Here is a 16,944-nt window from a genome sequence, read left to right on the forward strand (position 1 = left end):
CAGCCTAGTTAATCAAGGCTTAATATTACGTTAGTTTCATTTTGTCCTTTGTATAATTTATTTTTTTCACTTATGTGATACCCTTTTGTTAAAAGAAATAAACTAATCAAAGATTCTGTACCGTGAAAGAATTTAAAAAAATTATGGAATTCAAATTTAATTGAGTAATCTGTTTGTAACGATATTTAACGGTTAGAGGTTTGTTTGTAATAATATTTTAATGATTTGAGTAAATTTTTTTGTCGTCGAATCGAGTCTCACTGAGGGCAATTCATAACGGAGGTCTTCCATGGAAGTTGCTCTCAACCTCGCGTTGGGGGCAACCTACTACTCTACCTCCTCCTTATCTCATTACATATGAGAATAGGGTCAGTTAATTTTTTTTTTGGATCAACCACTCGCTTAAATCAAAATGCTTAATAAAAATGGTTAAATTGCAACAAAATAGCAGGGGAAATATTAAAATAAAATAAATAGATAACAGTTGTTTGATCTTAACATGTACATATAGGAAGGTTTGAAGTTAATCCTGAATTGTTTGGATATAATATGCTGGAGGTGAGATTTTTTTTTTGGTGCTGCAACAATCTTACATGCTATGTGTTACATTAATTAACATTTGACTTGTTTGAAAAACAACTACTCTTTGATTAAAAATAAACAAAAACAAAAGAATTGAAGTACATGGTTATGACCACGTCGCATCCGGTTTCTGATACTTTGGTCTGATCATTGCAGCTTCTGAATGGCTGTTGAAGAAATAAAGCCAGGTTTGGAAGCTGAAAATATCCTCAACAACAACAAACACCTCTGAATTCATTTCAGTGGGGATTTTATCCACCCTGCAAGTGCGCAAGGCCATGCTTGAATTCCCCGCACAAACAACTAACAAAAATAGCAGCAGCAGCAACATCAACATCAAGCATCCTTTACAACATAACCAGCTGCATGACGACTCAAGTCATTTTGATAGCTGGTTCGATTATAAGCTTGAGAGTCACAGCTGTCCACGATTATTGCTTTTTCTCCATTAGACTGCATCGGATACTCTGCATCGCCTTGTTCTTCGCCCTTTAGCATCTCTACAACCTGAAAAATCAAGGTTTTGGTGTGAATTTCGAGCGAAAAATCAAACATGTTTCTGAGGTCGTTTCGTTACCTTTTTCATAGTTGGTCGCATGGAGGCTAAGTGGCTTATGCACAGTGAAGCAATTAACATGCAACGTTTCATTTCAGTTGGATCATAATTGCCTTCGAATCGGGGATCCACCAACTGTTTAACATCATCTGATTCTAGCAGCGGTTTTGCCTGTAAACAAAAGAATAAGTTCAATAGATCATATTTTGCTAATTTTAATGATTTTCAGTGCAGTAGATGTACCCAAATGACGAGACTTTGTCTCGACAATGTATCGACAGCCCGACGACCTGTTAATATCTCCAATAATAAAACTCCGAATGCGAAGACATCAGTCTTTTCATTAACAATGCCGTTCATAAAATACTCTGGTGCTAAGTACCTGGATGCAACGTTATGAGTATGACATGCTAACAATAAAATCAACTTAAACAAGTCCAAAGGCATGGATGACATTACCCGAAAGTTCCCTCAATGTGATGGACGACATGGTGCTGCCAATTATCCGGGAGCCATTTTGCCAGACCAAAATCTGAAATCTGCATTGAACCGATGAAATCCGAAAGCAGAAGATCATACTCCTTAGGAATCCATTCATACAAATGCATTTGAATTTTGCAAGTACCTGAGCTTCAAAATCTTCGGTGAGCAATATGTTGGATGCTTTGATGTCTCGATGTATGATTCGTCTCGGACATTCATGGTGGAGATATTTCAACCCTTCCGCTACGCCGAGAGCCACCTTAAACCTTCTATTCCAATCAAGTGCCTCATCTGAACCTGCAGTGCAATAAACATTTCCTCATTAGTCCAACAGCAACAGCAATGGCCGATCGCAAATGATGATAACACGGTACCGAAAAGCACAGAAGCAAGGCTGCCATGAGGGGAAAATTGAAGGACTAAAATCAAGCCTTGGTCGATGCTGTAACCGATCAAGTGAGCTGCATTAGGGTGATTAATGTGAGTTATAATCCCAAGTTCCGATAACAAGTCATTGGCTCTCTCTTCATTTTCCTGTTCATTCTTGATGAACTTCTTCACCGCTACAACTTGACCATCAGGTAACATCCCTTTGTATACTTCTGCACTTCCCCCTTCGCCAAGCAAATTATCTATAATGTGTTTTTTCAATGCAGATTACAAGATTTTTTTTCATGAAATAGGAATGGGGATAAAATATGTGATTGATTTGCTTACTGGGATTAAAATTATCGGTAGCGGCAGCAAGCTCAGAGTAAGCAAAATTCTTACAGGAAGGTTTAACCTGGGAGAGGCAGTCATCGTCTACCTCTGTGCCATAAAGTTTTGCAATTTTCTTCATCAAGTTCTTCCTGGAAATATCATAACTGGCGACTAAAGGAAAGATTGAGAAACTTATGGGAGTTTTCTTCTTGATGGTTCCGATTATTTGCTTGAATGGCAAACCACTAAAATCAAGGTTGATGTTCTTCTCGGAAGGAGTTGTCTTCTCCGGACATATTAAGCTTGAACTGCTGCTGCTACAACTTTTGCAATCTGAATCTGATCCCAACCCAGGATTCTCCAATACCCCCCTCGGCGACTCCTTTTCAGCCTTTACCATCTCTGCATTCACAAAACAAACAAAATATGAATCTTTGGGTCTAATTGTAAAAACAACACAACAGGAAGCAATAGAGAATGAAATTACCTTCCACAGCCATAATATTTATTATCGAAGGCTTTTCAAGTACTAAGAGGATGAAGAAAAACTGTGATTTTTTTGTTTCCTTTTTGTTGGGTATTTTTCAAAGAAAATTCTTCTTGAACATTGAACTTGAAAAGTTATTGGATAATGAACGAACATGAGAATTCCCCCTTTTTCCCTCCCAAAATGAATCAACTAAATGTCTTCCATGTTTTCATGTTCTGAGGGTGGAGGTTTACGATCCCATCTTCCCAATTGCTTTTTGAAAAAAAGATTGATTATTAGCCAATGAAATTTTAGATCGACAAGGTGGTTTATATTTGGAAGTTGGTTATTCTTAGAAACATCAAAGCAAATGCTAAAAATCAGTCTCATCAGATTGTTTTAGAATCTCTCCTATTTACACACACACCTCCCTCAAATTTCATTAATTTATTGGGTATGCTCTCATTTATTTTCGGTCTAAAAGACTTTGATTTCTGGTTTAAAATTTATCTTTGTATCTTACGAGATCCATTTGATTTTAATCATTCAATCGTTAAGTTTTATTAGTACTTTAATGAACGTATTACGTGATAATTAAAATTAAAAAATATATACACGTGTTCTTCTTCACCTACTTGATAAGAGAGCCTTTTAAAAAAGGTTGGTTAACAAAGAGTACAAATGAAGGACAGACTCGGTTTTCGCTTTTGAAGCCCGCCTTTTCATATTGAGTGTAACACTTATAGCTTGAATATATATAAAAATACGAATTATACATATCACATCAAATTAATTAATATTTACTATTTATAATTACTTAAAATTTTATTTATTTTAAAACATTCTTATTTTCAGCTTTAAAACTATTTATATTTACTTTACCATTTAAAACATAATATTGTATATTATATGCATACCAAATATTGATAAATTAAACTAATCAAAATCAATAGTCTTAATTTACTATTATAAGCTATTTAATCAAAACTGATAAAGTAGACTGATAACATAATAATACATATCACTACTAGTCAAAAAAAATATCGATGATGTCTTACTAATACTGATATTATAGATGATCTTCAAAAGATATTCTGAAAGCTCTTCACAGTACGTCTGTATCTCTATCAGAACTTAGGCATAAAAATCATCAAGCGCTAAGTGTAACTTAGTGAATCAACAATACTAAAGGTGAGAATAAATAAATAAATAAATAAAGTATTGAAATATATAAACACATTTAAAATAATACAGACAAAATTTTTAGAACATTCAAACCAGCTATCTCATGTTGTTTATTTATCAGAAACCTGAAAAAGAATTATCTTATGATTTTTACAAAATCATAATAAGTCATATAAGATAGAATAATCAGTCAACATTCATTTTCAGTCAGTCATTTTTCAGAACTTTTATATTTCATTTCTATAGCCCAAAGTATATTTAAGAAAATATAAGATATGAGAGTTAGACGAGTGTGCGCAGTAAGCATCTCAATGCTATCATCAGAAATCAGAGCATATAAGCACACACAGTGCTATCACATCGGAAATCACAATATATACACAAAGTGAAATCATATCGGAATATATATATACTAGTGTATCCACCGATACACCCTAGTATATCAGAATCGATACATAATCACTCCACCTCATGATATGCCAATTGTACATTTGACTCTTAATGCAACATAAATGAGCTTTTAGTTCAATTCATAATCATTTGATAAAAAATTATATCAGAATCAGAATTATATTCAAATCATATTCCTAAAACATGACATGATCATTTTATACCCAAAATCATTCATAAAAATTATTAAAATATTACGGATATAATTCCATAATCAAAACATAATTTATATATTTAAAATAAATAATGTGTGGTTAACTTATCACAAGTCGTCCTCGATTAAAATAATTAAATCAATAAATTGCACTCATCTTTGTCTCAATACGAACCTTTATATGCTAATTCTTTATTCGTGTACTTTTTTCCTTTCTTTTAAGGTCGTTCGGATCGCTAGGTTTATCGTAGTTTGACAACATAACATAATAATATAAAATATTCAATTATATGTTAATATCAACTAACATAATTTAAATTTAAAATAAAAAATCTATAAAAAAAAAAAAATCGATACTAAATCGTTACAAACTTAGGTCACGCTTTCACCAAAATTTCAAACTTCTAAAAAATTCTCTAACTTCCATAAATATTTATTCCAACTTTTAATCCCTCGACTTTTGCTGATTACACATTTAAACCACAAATTTTGAATTCTTTGTAGAGTTCACCTCTATTTTTCCATTAAATTCATAATATTTCTTTACTATTATGATCATATTACATTATTCACATGAAATTTCAGTACTTTCATAAAACATTCAAATCAACACTTAAACATTCAAAAGCTTGCAAATTCATCCTAAACTGTCTTAGACTTTTCAACTTTAACCATCCAATTTAATAAACTTGCAATTCAACCCTATTTTAATATTTAATTCCGAAAATCAGCATACCAATACAAATTTCCAGCATTACCATAATTTACCCAAATGATACTCTTATATTTAATAACTTGCGAATAAGTCCCCTATTTTCTTAGACTTTTTGAATTCCACCCAAAATTTACCAAGTTTTGAAATTTGGTTCCAAACAACTTTCCAATCTTAATTTTCCAGCATCTCAATATTAAAAATTAACATTGAACACCCTAAAACTCATATTTAAACAACAATGTCCCACAATTCTTAAAACTTGTAAACTAGCCCTTTTACACTTTCAAGGTTCTAAATTGATCCAAATCAATCTCCAATTCCCAAGAAAATCCTTGTTTTAGACTAAACTGTTCATTTACGGGATAAAATATATATAACTTTTAAAAATTGCAGTTGCAGTCCCTAAACTTTTTAAAGTTTACACTTTAGCCACCAATCTTTCAAAACTTACATTTTAGTCACTAGAAAAAATTTGGGGTATTACATTGAGAGTGGAGCATCTTTGATCTTTTCTATTGCTAACAACAACATATTTTAAATGAGAAGGAAGGAAAGGGATCATCAAAAACATCCTCTGCTAACACCCAAAAAAAAAACAACCTTTTCTATTGCTAACAACAACATATTTTAAATGAGAAGGAAAGGGATCATCAAAAACATCCTCTGCTAACACCAAAAAAAAAAACAACCGGTGAAAAAGAAAGAAGAAAACAATGAAAACAAAAGCCATGATGGTTTTCCCTTTTCTCTTTAGTTGGTCTGGTTGCTTCGGAAGGATCCCAACAGCTTGAAGAATGTACTGATGGTAAACAGCAGCTACCACAGCTCCAACAAATGGACCCACCCAAAAATCCATTATCCATTCACCACAAAATTAAATTCATATCATAAACTTGGTAAAAAAACGTGTTCATAAATAATATTATAAAAACTTATAGGATCATCCCAGGCTTTATCGTTGTTGTAAATAACAGCACTGAAGCTCCTGGCGGAGTTTATGCCGATGCCGCTGATGGGGATGATAGCCAAGTGAACCATGAAAACTACAAACCGAATAGAAAGCGGAGCCAACACCGGTACATGGGAGTCACAGGCGTTTCTCATAGGATCAGTGGCTGAGAACACAGTGTAAACAAGCACGAAAGTGCCAATGATCTCGGCTCCCAAAGCGGTTCCCTTGTTGTAACTCGAAGCCACGGAGTTAGCTCCACTGCCGAGTGAGTTGTACTCGTGTTTCATGAAAGCTTTAACAAGTCCAATACCACAGATTGCTCCCAATCATTGAGATACGATGTATTCAACAGCTCTTATTAAAGACACCTTCCGGGTCAGAAACAACCCGAAAGTCACCGCCGGGTTAATGTGATTGGTGGTACTAACGGTGGCTCTTTAGGTTATTTCCCGATAATGTGTAAAGGATAAGTAGTGACAGAAACCCATAAATAGTGGAAGTTAAAAGGGACTGAAATAAAATGCAGGAAAATTAAAGGGTAGAAAAATAAAATACTGAAATTTAAAGTGCTGAAAAATAAATAAAATAAAAAAAGAAATAAATTGCATAAAATTTAAAGTTAGGGGTTGTTTTTAACCGTTTAAACTGGACCATAAATAACGCGGGTCATCCTTAGGGCAGGTCACCGCAAGGTCGTTGAATATTTGAACATAAAATAAATAAATAAGTAAAGAAGTAAATAAAAATTAGCGGTTAGTGTTAGCGGTTAAAGGTTAGCAGTTAAAAATGTTAGTTGTTAGGAAAGTTAGCGGTTAAAGGTTAGCAGTTAAAAAAGTTAGTTGTTAGGAAAGTTAGCGATTAGTGGTTAGCAGAGTCCGAACCATAATAATGTGGATTATACGCCGGATCGGGTCACCACAAGGTCGAATCTAATACGAGAAACAATAAATAAATAAACAGTGGTTAGAATGAAAGAAAATAAAAATTAGTGGTTAATGTACGATAAAATAAAAGTTAGCAGTTAATATGCAATAAAATAACATAGTAGAATAGTGACCAAATTAAAATAAAGCAAAACAAGGGGCTAAAATCAAAATAGGTAAAATCAAAGTAGATCAGTGACCACAATGTAAAAGCAAGGCAGAAGTGGAGGGACTTATGGGTGATTAGCCCCTAAAATGACCAAGAGTGATAACGAGCTAAGATTAGGGACTTAACGCATGATTAACCCAAAAATTTTAAAAACATCTCCCCTACCTAAACTAGAAAACACGTGAAACATCTCACCAGCTTCCTCTCTATGCTAGTCCACTCTCGGAGATCAACACCAACGTCGGCCACTGCTTCACCGCCGTTTAACCACCGTATTTCGATATAACTTGCCTCTCAGACCGCCATGTAAGGATCTAAACCAACCCTAAGTTCTTAACCTTCTCCTATCTTCAACAGAACCTTAACCGATAGCCACCCCAAACAAACACCAATACCGTGAATCGGTGAGAACCAACCCTTGACCACCACTATTGGTGGTCGAACCTTAGACCTAAGCACACCCGAAAAGAAAAGAAGCCCAAAACTGCCCCCCGAACGCACATCAACACTCTAAACTGACACCCTAAACCGACAAACAAAACCTTAATCTCACTGTTCGAACCATTTTAAACTAGAGACCAACCACCAACCAAGGCCAACATCCTCCCACATTTCACATATTAATGCTAAAAACGGAAATAAAATAAGCATGAAAAAAGAAAATAAAACGTGAATGAGAGAAATTTTTCTATTTGTTGTTCTAAACTTACAAAACGGCGAGGCCTTTTTTACAAGAAAAGTTGGTTTTTTATACCCTTAAAGTTACAAATGGTAAAAGTACAAGTTTGGTCCATGGACAAAATTAGGGAATTAGAGTTGCCCCTCTTTGCTCATCTGTTGTGTAAACAATGATGAAGCAAAGACAAATAATGACCTAATTTTGTCTAGCTATGATGTTCTCTCTGCCTCTGGAGCTCCAATTCTTTGTATGAAAATAGAGGATTTAAAGATGACACTGTTCCTTCATGTTGAGGACTTTGGGTCAATCTGGATATAATTTGGTGTTGAAAACGACAATGCTCATCCATGTTGAAGATGATGTTGTTCCTTCTCGTTGAGGAAATCAGGTCAATCTGGAGATAATACGGTGTTGAAGATGACTCTGCTCATTCGTGTTGAAGAGTTCTAGCCGCTTTCTGGTAAATTGTATACTGAAGATGACGTTGTTCCTTCTCATTAAGGAAATCGGGTCAATCTGGAGATAATTTGGTGTTGAAGATGTTCTAGAATTATTTGGGTAATTTGGATATAATACGGTTACTTTGCGTTGAGGAAGTCTGATTGTCTAAGGATCTGATTGTCTAAGGATGACACTGCTCCTTCGCGTTGAGGAGATCTGGTCGGTGGATGACATTGTTCCTTCGTGTTGAGGAAGTCTGGTTGTCTGAGGATGACACTGCTCCTTCGCGTTGAGAAGATCTGGTCGATGGACGACATTGTTCCTTCGTGTTGAGGAAATCTAGCCGTTTTAGGAGATAATTTTTCTTTGGAAACGACATTACTCATTCGTGTTGAGGAGAGCTAGTCATAGTTGCCAATGATTGACTTGAAATGGAATCTTCTTCTTCGACATGGAATTGTGAAAAAATGTCTTTGTTAAAGTTGAATTCCTTTCAAATATTTGAATAAAAATAAATGAGTGGAAGGAAATTTGTTTCAAGAGAAGCTATCTCAGGTGAGATAAAATTTTGTTTCGAGTGAAACATTTCAAAATGTGTTTCAAGGGAAAATTGTCTCTAGCGAGACGAAATTTGTTTTTAAGAAAAAAATCTCAAAAGTTATCAATTTTGTTTCAAGTGAAACAATTTCAAAATTTGGGGAAAATTATCTCAAGCGAGACGAAATTTGTTTTGAATTTCATCTCGCGAAACTATCTCAAGGATTTGTGTTTCAAGAGAAATTGTCTCAAGCTAGACAAAATTTATTTTAAGAAAAAAACAATCTCAAGTAAGATCAATTTCGTTTCAAGAAAAATTTTCTCAAACGAGACGAAACTTTGTTTCAGGAGAAACAATCTCTAAGGTGACGGACAATCTGATCCTTCATGTTGAAGAGATCTAGTTGCCATTGGAAGATCTGATCGTTCACTTCAGGATGTCAAATCTGTGGATGAAATTGTTCCTTCGTGTTGAGGACGTCTAGTTATCCCCAAACTTTTTTTTCCTGAAAGATCAATATAAAAATGATGCATTTATGAATGATTATCTTGAATGTTTTTATGAATGTCAAGATGTGATTTGATTTTTATTTTGATAAAAATGGCCTTTTGAATTCATCCTCATGAGAGAAGAAAATGACCTTGAGGGAGAAAAATTAGATGATGTTCTCGTGAGAGGAGAAAAATGTCTTTTAAGAATGAAATAAGGATTTCAGGGAAAACAGTCTTAAGAAAGACTAGATTGATGTTTTTTGACAAATAATCTTGAGAAAGATGAAACTAGTTTCTCAAAAGAGATTATAAAAGCATCCTTACTATAAGGGAAAACCCCTTTTTTATTGCATGCGATGATGAATATATGATACAAATGTGCAAATTCATGTGATGTGTATGTTTATGTTGATGCATATTTTCTTGATATGTGATGTGAATGGTTGCATGAGCAATCTTCATTCTATCCCTGATTTGGTTGTCTTAACTTTTTGTTTGCTCCAACGTGCACTCTTGTACTTCTTGACTTGTATCGATTTCTTCTTACCCCACAAATTTTTACCCCTAATAAAAATTGGCTTCCTTTGTCTAGACTTATATAGATCCAATAGAGCTTCCCTTATGGTACTATCATCATCCCTGCCAAATAGTTTGAAAAGAGAATCTAATATTTCAAGCTTTGGGGATTGTGTACCTTCAGCTGGCCTGTAGTGGGAATCAAAGACCACTGCCTAGAGCTAATCACTAATACAATTGATGGAATATCAGTTTGCCCCGGAGAACCAATAAGACATATCTATGCCAAGGATGATAGTTGAACCTTTAGAAATAACTGGAACTTAAGGTGTTTGCTCCATTGCTAACATCGAATTCAGTCCTCCAAGCTCTGCATTGATTTTTAGAAGCAAATTCGTAAGGTATTCATCATTGACCCTAGTTAGAGCCATACACTGTGTCACTATGCTAAACTTGGCAAGACTCATAAAGATCAGAATTTTTCTTATCAGGTAAAACACAAATGAAGAACTGTGAAGCTTCAGGAAGTTCAGATTGGGTTTCCCTGATCATTTCTTCAAATTCTTTCAAAAAGATAATAGTGTTTGCTCTGATTGGGCTCTTGACTCACCTTGAATAGAGGATGTATCTGAATTGAATCTTGAATGAGGTTATTTGTATCACATCGTGTTGAGAAGTTAACGACAAACCATCATTCAATCTTAGTTGGCTCCCTAGTTTCTTGCTATTAAGATTTCATTGCTCATTCTACGAAAAAAAAACTTCGTCACTTTTAACCTTGGTACATGAAGAACAAGACCTTTCACTTGATTGAAATTTGAATTTAGAAACCCCATAGGATCGAATCATTAGTTCAGTGCCATAGTTACTGGTTCGTAAAACATTTTACAACATATTCATATTTTCCTGTGGCTTCTGTCTAGATTTTTTAACCAGGGAAGCTCATTGTATGATGTTCAGAGCTTTTGTATAGTGTTGCAAGGGCATCATAGAACAAAGTTCATTGGGAATATAAGTGGTACATTTTGGCTTGCCAACATTAATGCATGATAAATCACCATAATAATGCAACTGTATTTTATGATGATGGGCAAAGCAATCATATATAGCCATCTCTAATGTCTCTGCTTCGCCATTTTCAGCCTTCACGCCTTTCTTCCTCATTGAAAATTAATTGCTCAATTTAATGATCTTGTCTTCTTGGAAGATACGGGCCTTCAAAAAAGACCTCAACATTTATCATTTCTTGCTTCAGTATTGATTCTAAGCTTGAGCTTTGATGTTTGGGAGATTTGTGTCAATTATCAAGACCCACTCTAGAGAGATTGTCTTGTTTGAAAATGTTTTTCTTCTTTTTTTTTATTTCCAAAAATTTGAAAAATATCAATTAAAAGAATTTTATAAAATGTTTAATCAAAAAGTGTGAAAAAAATATTGCCCCTTTATAGGTTTTACAATTGAGACAAATCATAAAACAATAGTTCATTGTATATCAAATAATTAATTACACTTTTAATCCTTCAAAAATTTTTAGCTATTTGTCAAGTGTCAAGATTAATGTTAACTTTGAGATAGTGTTAAGTAAAGAAATGATAAGATGCATCGGGTTGTTATCTTTGGTCGAAGGTTTAACATTCTCATTTCTCTGATGTTCACTGATCTGATGGAGTAGCTTCTGTGCTTATCTACTAGAAGTGTTCTCCCGATCTCAACTCTTATGAGCATATTTGGGTTGTGCGATGTCTTGTTAAGGGATTTGTGAGATCGCCTCCTATGCAACAGATGTACGATCTTTCATATTCGAGACGCCTTTTTAATTTTCAATTCGAATCATCCTTTGGTTTCAAGACGTTATTCAAAATTTTATATCTTGAACCTCTCTTTTGTCATTTTTTCTATCATGCATTAAATATTTTAGAAAACCTTTTGTGAATAAAAGATTAATCCTGACGGGTGGGATGAAATCTGAAGATAGTCTCTTCTGTTTAGAAATCTATGTATGATTAGAAGTGACTTTTAATGTATGTAATGTAGGCTATGGTTCACGGTTATGAAAGAAATAAATAAATTGGCCCAAACAAGTGTTTAAGGGTAATTGAACAAAGGATCAATTCATTCTGATGCCTTCAATCTTGTCTTGTTCGATATGAGTATGCTCGTATGTCTTTTATTTTCTTGATGTTCTATGATCTTCTGGTGAATTGATTCTAGAATGATTGTACTTGATCAATCTTATAGTTTGAAGCTCGATGCGTCATTTGACTCGAGGGACTCTTTGCATGAGCTTATTGTCTTCTTTTTTTCTCATTCTTCTTTGTTTTTTTCTCTTTACTTTTTCTTTTTTTTCTTTGCTTTGATTTGATCTTTGCACTTTTCATTTGATTCACCTTTAGATATCTTATCTGGATTGATGGTCTTCACTCATGCAAGCAGTTTTCCTTCACTTTGCCCCCCAGTATGGAGAGTGATCATTGGTTAGGGTTGAATCAGAAAAAAAATATAATTCAGGCTCAAATGGGGACACAAGGGATATATATTTTGTCTTTTTATGAATGGATAATGAAAGAAAGTCTTTCATCATTTCATACACATAATTCTTTGCCAAAAGAGGTATCCCCAGGGGAATAGATTTTTTGGATTAATTTTATTCACATGAAAATAATGTAATTAATGCATGATAGAATTATTTTGAATTAATTCCCTCTTTTTCTCTACTTCCTACTTTGAGCATATCTCAATTGTTTAGGATCATCTTTAGGAAGTTGATTCGAGATGTCCCACATTGTTTTATCTTTTAGGAAGGTTCACGTTCAAATGGACATCTTGTACTCAATGCCTTCAAGTTGTAGTGGTAGAAAACTGTCGGCTTTGCGTCTGGGAAGACGATGGTGTGACTTTATTGGCTCAACGAAATGTAAGGGTATGACCTTTTGTGTCTCAAAAAAAAGATAAAGATAATATTTCAAAGTATCGAAGAGAGGTAATGTCAAAATTTAGTATTTTGGTAGTGACAATGAATCATTCCGGGTAAAGAATCAGGAGGTTTTATTTTTAGTTTTGGATGGTATAAGAAAGGTCTAATCTTGTCATATGTAAAAAATCTATAATTCTTGAAGAACTAAAAGAATCTGTAATTCATTTGATATTCGAAGAACTACAAGATTAAAACTCGTTCAATTATTCAACCTTAGAAGGTATCATAAATTCAATCATTAAAAGATTAAAAAATATTAAAGAAAATATTAAAGACATAACAAAAAAATGAGTTAAAAAAAAACAATACTCTTAACACAATTGCAAAAAGCTTCTTGGTAGATGCAAAGATCTCTTCTTGATTAGCATTGGAATGCCCCAAAATTCTTTAAATGTTCATTCCCCCCGATTCAATCAGATTCTGGACCTTTAGTTTCAATGTCCCACAATTCTCAGTGGAATGTCCTGAGATTCCTATGTGATAGCTACATATGGCATCAACATTATAGCCTTCAAGATATGGAACCTGGAAGCTTCTCAGGTGAAATAGTTAGCTGTTGAGCATGTATCATCACACGTTTAGAGGTTTCCATGGATGAAAAAACATGTTTTTTACCTTTTTCATGGTTGAGCCTAGCCAATTGCCCAATCTCGTTGCATTCTATGTAAATTCTCTTGCAATTATTTCTTCAATTTTTCAAAATTTGCTTCCATTATGTCAAGATTAAGTCCACTTCCATTAAATTCTCCATGACTTGATCCCCATGTTTTCATGAATGATGCATGTGAAAATGTTTAAATAAATGCAGTGCAGAATGTAAATATGTAAATGCATATGCAAAAAATGTTGATCCCAACGATGAACATCATAGAATAATTTTCATCAGAGATAAAAATATTCACATTACAAGATAGTCCATTTTACATACATACTTTCGCTTGGAAGCTGAGTCTGAATGGGTTGATGTTTCATCTTGGAGCTCCATCCTCGAAAATTATGTCCCTCAAGAGATAAAACCTAACTCTGTTAACGCCCCTGTAGTGCTAGAATCATGCGTCACTCCTTGGTGATTAGCGATGGAATGATTGTAGATAAGACTCTACTACTTGATTACTTTTCAGATCAGTGGATCATCTTTCCAATCTTGAATGTTGCATGATCTTCGAGAAAGTTTATTTCTTGTACTCTCTATTGAGTTAATCGATCAATGAAATAGCCAAGAGGGGGTGAATTGGTAATAAAAATTTTGGTGGAAGCTTTTGCAGAAAATAGAAAATAATTGCACAACGATTTAGAGTGGTTCAACTTTCTCAAACAAAGTCTACGTCCACTACCTTAGCTATCCACACTAAGGATTTTCCACAAATTCACTAATTTTTCTTTCTTTTGAGGATAAAGAGTAACCTTACAAATCCCTTAAGAATTATACCCCAAATTCTTGAGAACACTCTCTCCCAAAGAGAACAATACAAATTTCACAAACTTATAGAAAAACCTCACAAGGCAAGATGTTTGCACAATTCTAGAACAAAGAAAGAACGCTCAAGAATAATACAATTGAGCACAATAAGTGTTCTTGAAAGCAAAAATGAATATTGAATGAAATAGGCTTGAAAATGCTCAAACTTGGGGTTTGATGCTTTTTCTTTGATTCTCTCTCAATTCTTCTTAATTGTTGTTGATTAATGGCTTCTGAGCTTGTTTAAATACTCCTTGGATCACTTCTGATTGTTGGGGATCATTATTAGAGTCAATAGAGCCATTATTGTGTGAAAACAATTAATAAAACAGTTGGGAGCGTATGGTGCATCGATGCATAGCCAGGGTGCATCGATACACTATGTGTAAAATTCAAATATTTCGACCGTTATAATACTTAGTGCATCGGTACACTATGAGTGCATCGATAGACTAATTACATTCGATGTTTCAAACAATCTAGGAGTGCATCGATGCATGGTCTGTGCATCGGTGCATAAAATACATTCGATGTTTCAATAAAATCCAGAGTGCATCGATGCATGGCTTTGCATCGGTGCATAAAATGCATTCAAAATGGGGTGTGCATCAATGCATCATTGAGTGCATCGGTACATCCCTTCATGAAATTGATTTTTGGCTCGTTTTTTGTTCGAAATACTTTGTGAAAATTGTTTCAAAAATATTTTAAGTTTAAAACACAATTTTACACTTTAGTAAGGATTGAAATTGATCTTTAAAATACTTGGAGTAATATTTTGATATTCGAATAATTAAATCGAATATACTTAAAAAATTATTTGTAAAATCTTAAAATTCATTTATACTTAATTTCTTAAATCGAAACATCAAAATGTTTTCAACAATCTCCCCCTTTTTGATATAACAAAACACTTGAGTAATTTTAAGATTCTCTTTGAAAATAATTTTTGAAATCTCAATTACTCCCCCTTACTATATTCTCCCCCTTTTTGTTAAATCAAAAAGACTCTATAAACGTTTTTAAACAAGATTTTTGAAAAACTTAGCCAATTGATATTATATAAAATTAAAGCTTAAGCTGCTAAAATCACAATCAAGAGAAAGGTTAGCCATTAGTTTCATAATTCAATATTTATAAACAATGTGTAATGGTAATTGGTCATATTTATCTAAAATGTGAATGATTCAAAAATAATAATCATTAAGCTCAAATTGAAAATTCAAACCAAACCAAATATATATAACCATTTCAGTTTAATCATTCAAAAATCCACATCATCAAATTCAAACATAACAATCCAAAAACATATAAATCCAAAAACATGCAAAATGTTTTAACAATAGGTTCTAAATCCAAGAAAACTAAAGCAAGGCACGGTTTAATCCATAGGAGGATCGGAAGGAGGAGGATAACGTGCTCGCATTTTGAGTGTGAGCTATCTAAACGTTCGTTCATCTCCCGTTGTTGAACTTCCATAGCAGTGAGATGGGACTCCATGGATGCAAACCTTAGATCAAATGTCTCAAAAAATGATCAAAAGTATGGAGGCACTTGATCCTCTTGTTGTGCTGGTGCCGGCTCGTCTTCGGGTACATGTTCGTCAATGTCGCGCATAAGAACTTCAAGCTCTGGATCAGTATCCGCTACCGGTGCTGGAGGAGGCGGAGCTCGTGAAGAACTAGCTCCCAATGTTTGCTCATTGGATCGAATCCTTTGCCCGGTTTCCTCATTTTTTTTCCATCATGATTTCTTTAAAGAATTAAGATTAATTTGGTTTTGGAGAGGGATGGGAATATCAACCGAAACCTTAACCCCTATTTTGATAAACATATTAGAAAGAAGACAATCGTAGACTAAAGTTTCTACATTTTTGGAAGGGACAACATTTACGGTATCTACTAGCTCACCAAAAATAATGTGGCATATTTATTTTCTTGTTATGTTGGATACAATGTATCCACCATAAATCTATGACTCTAAGAGTAGAGTACCTACCTCCGTATGGTCTAAACCACCAAGAGATCATCAAATGAAGGAATCGCTCGTGATGAGTATGTAAGGTACTTACACTACCCTTAGATTGATATGGTGTAGCCACTAATTCTTTTTCATTATCAAGACCCTCGATATCTAGTCCAAAATGGTGAGCGATAGTGTCGGAGTCAATAAAAATGAATTCACCTAAGAGATAGGATCGAATTCCTACGATTGCGGTTCGATGCTCATTTTGAACACATACTGCATTGGAGTAGAAGATGCGGACTAATTGATGATAAATGATGGGCTGAATTTAACACAGTTTATCAAACTTCCAAGAACGGAGGACAGGAAGATATCGGAAGTTCATATCCACCATTGCTTTAATGGAGAGGATACATTCTTCTCGGATTTTGTACGATTAGAAGGAATCAATGAACCTATGATAAAGTTCTTCTCGACGACGACCGGGTTGGTTGAAGCAAGAATTAAGAATGGTTAATTCGGATTCTTTTGGATTTGGATT

At 34.1% G+C, this 16,944-nt stretch overlaps 1 protein-coding gene and 1 pseudogene across 1 annotated transcript; both read right to left on the reverse strand.

Moving 5' to 3' along the window:
- Positions 1 to 857: 857 nt before the first annotated feature.
- On the reverse strand, positions 858 to 3,071 carry LOC120119098 (receptor-like cytosolic serine/threonine-protein kinase RBK1). The gene is made up of 8 exons (XM_039138983.1): positions 2,811 to 3,071; positions 2,339 to 2,725; positions 1,996 to 2,253; positions 1,764 to 1,918; positions 1,598 to 1,677; positions 1,382 to 1,520; positions 1,160 to 1,309; positions 858 to 1,089 (listed from the first exon to the last, which is right to left on the reverse strand). Exons 1-8 carry the CDS (start codon positions 2,821 to 2,823, stop codon positions 919 to 921), a joined length of 1,353 nt encoding a protein of 450 aa, XP_038994914.1. The 5' UTR covers positions 2,824 to 3,071; the 3' UTR covers positions 858 to 918.
- Positions 3,072 to 5,992: 2,921 nt separating this feature from the next.
- LOC120119143 lies at positions 5,993 to 13,964 on the reverse strand (annotated as a pseudogene).
- Between the last annotated feature and the right edge of the window lie 2,980 nt (positions 13,965 to 16,944).

Source organism: Hibiscus syriacus, unplaced genomic scaffold (genome assembly GCF_006381635.1).
Source record: "Hibiscus syriacus cultivar Baekdansim isolate YM2019G1 unplaced genomic scaffold, ASM638163v2 tig00110331_pilon, whole genome shotgun sequence".
Taxonomy (NCBI): domain Eukaryota; kingdom Viridiplantae; phylum Streptophyta; class Magnoliopsida; order Malvales; family Malvaceae; genus Hibiscus; species Hibiscus syriacus.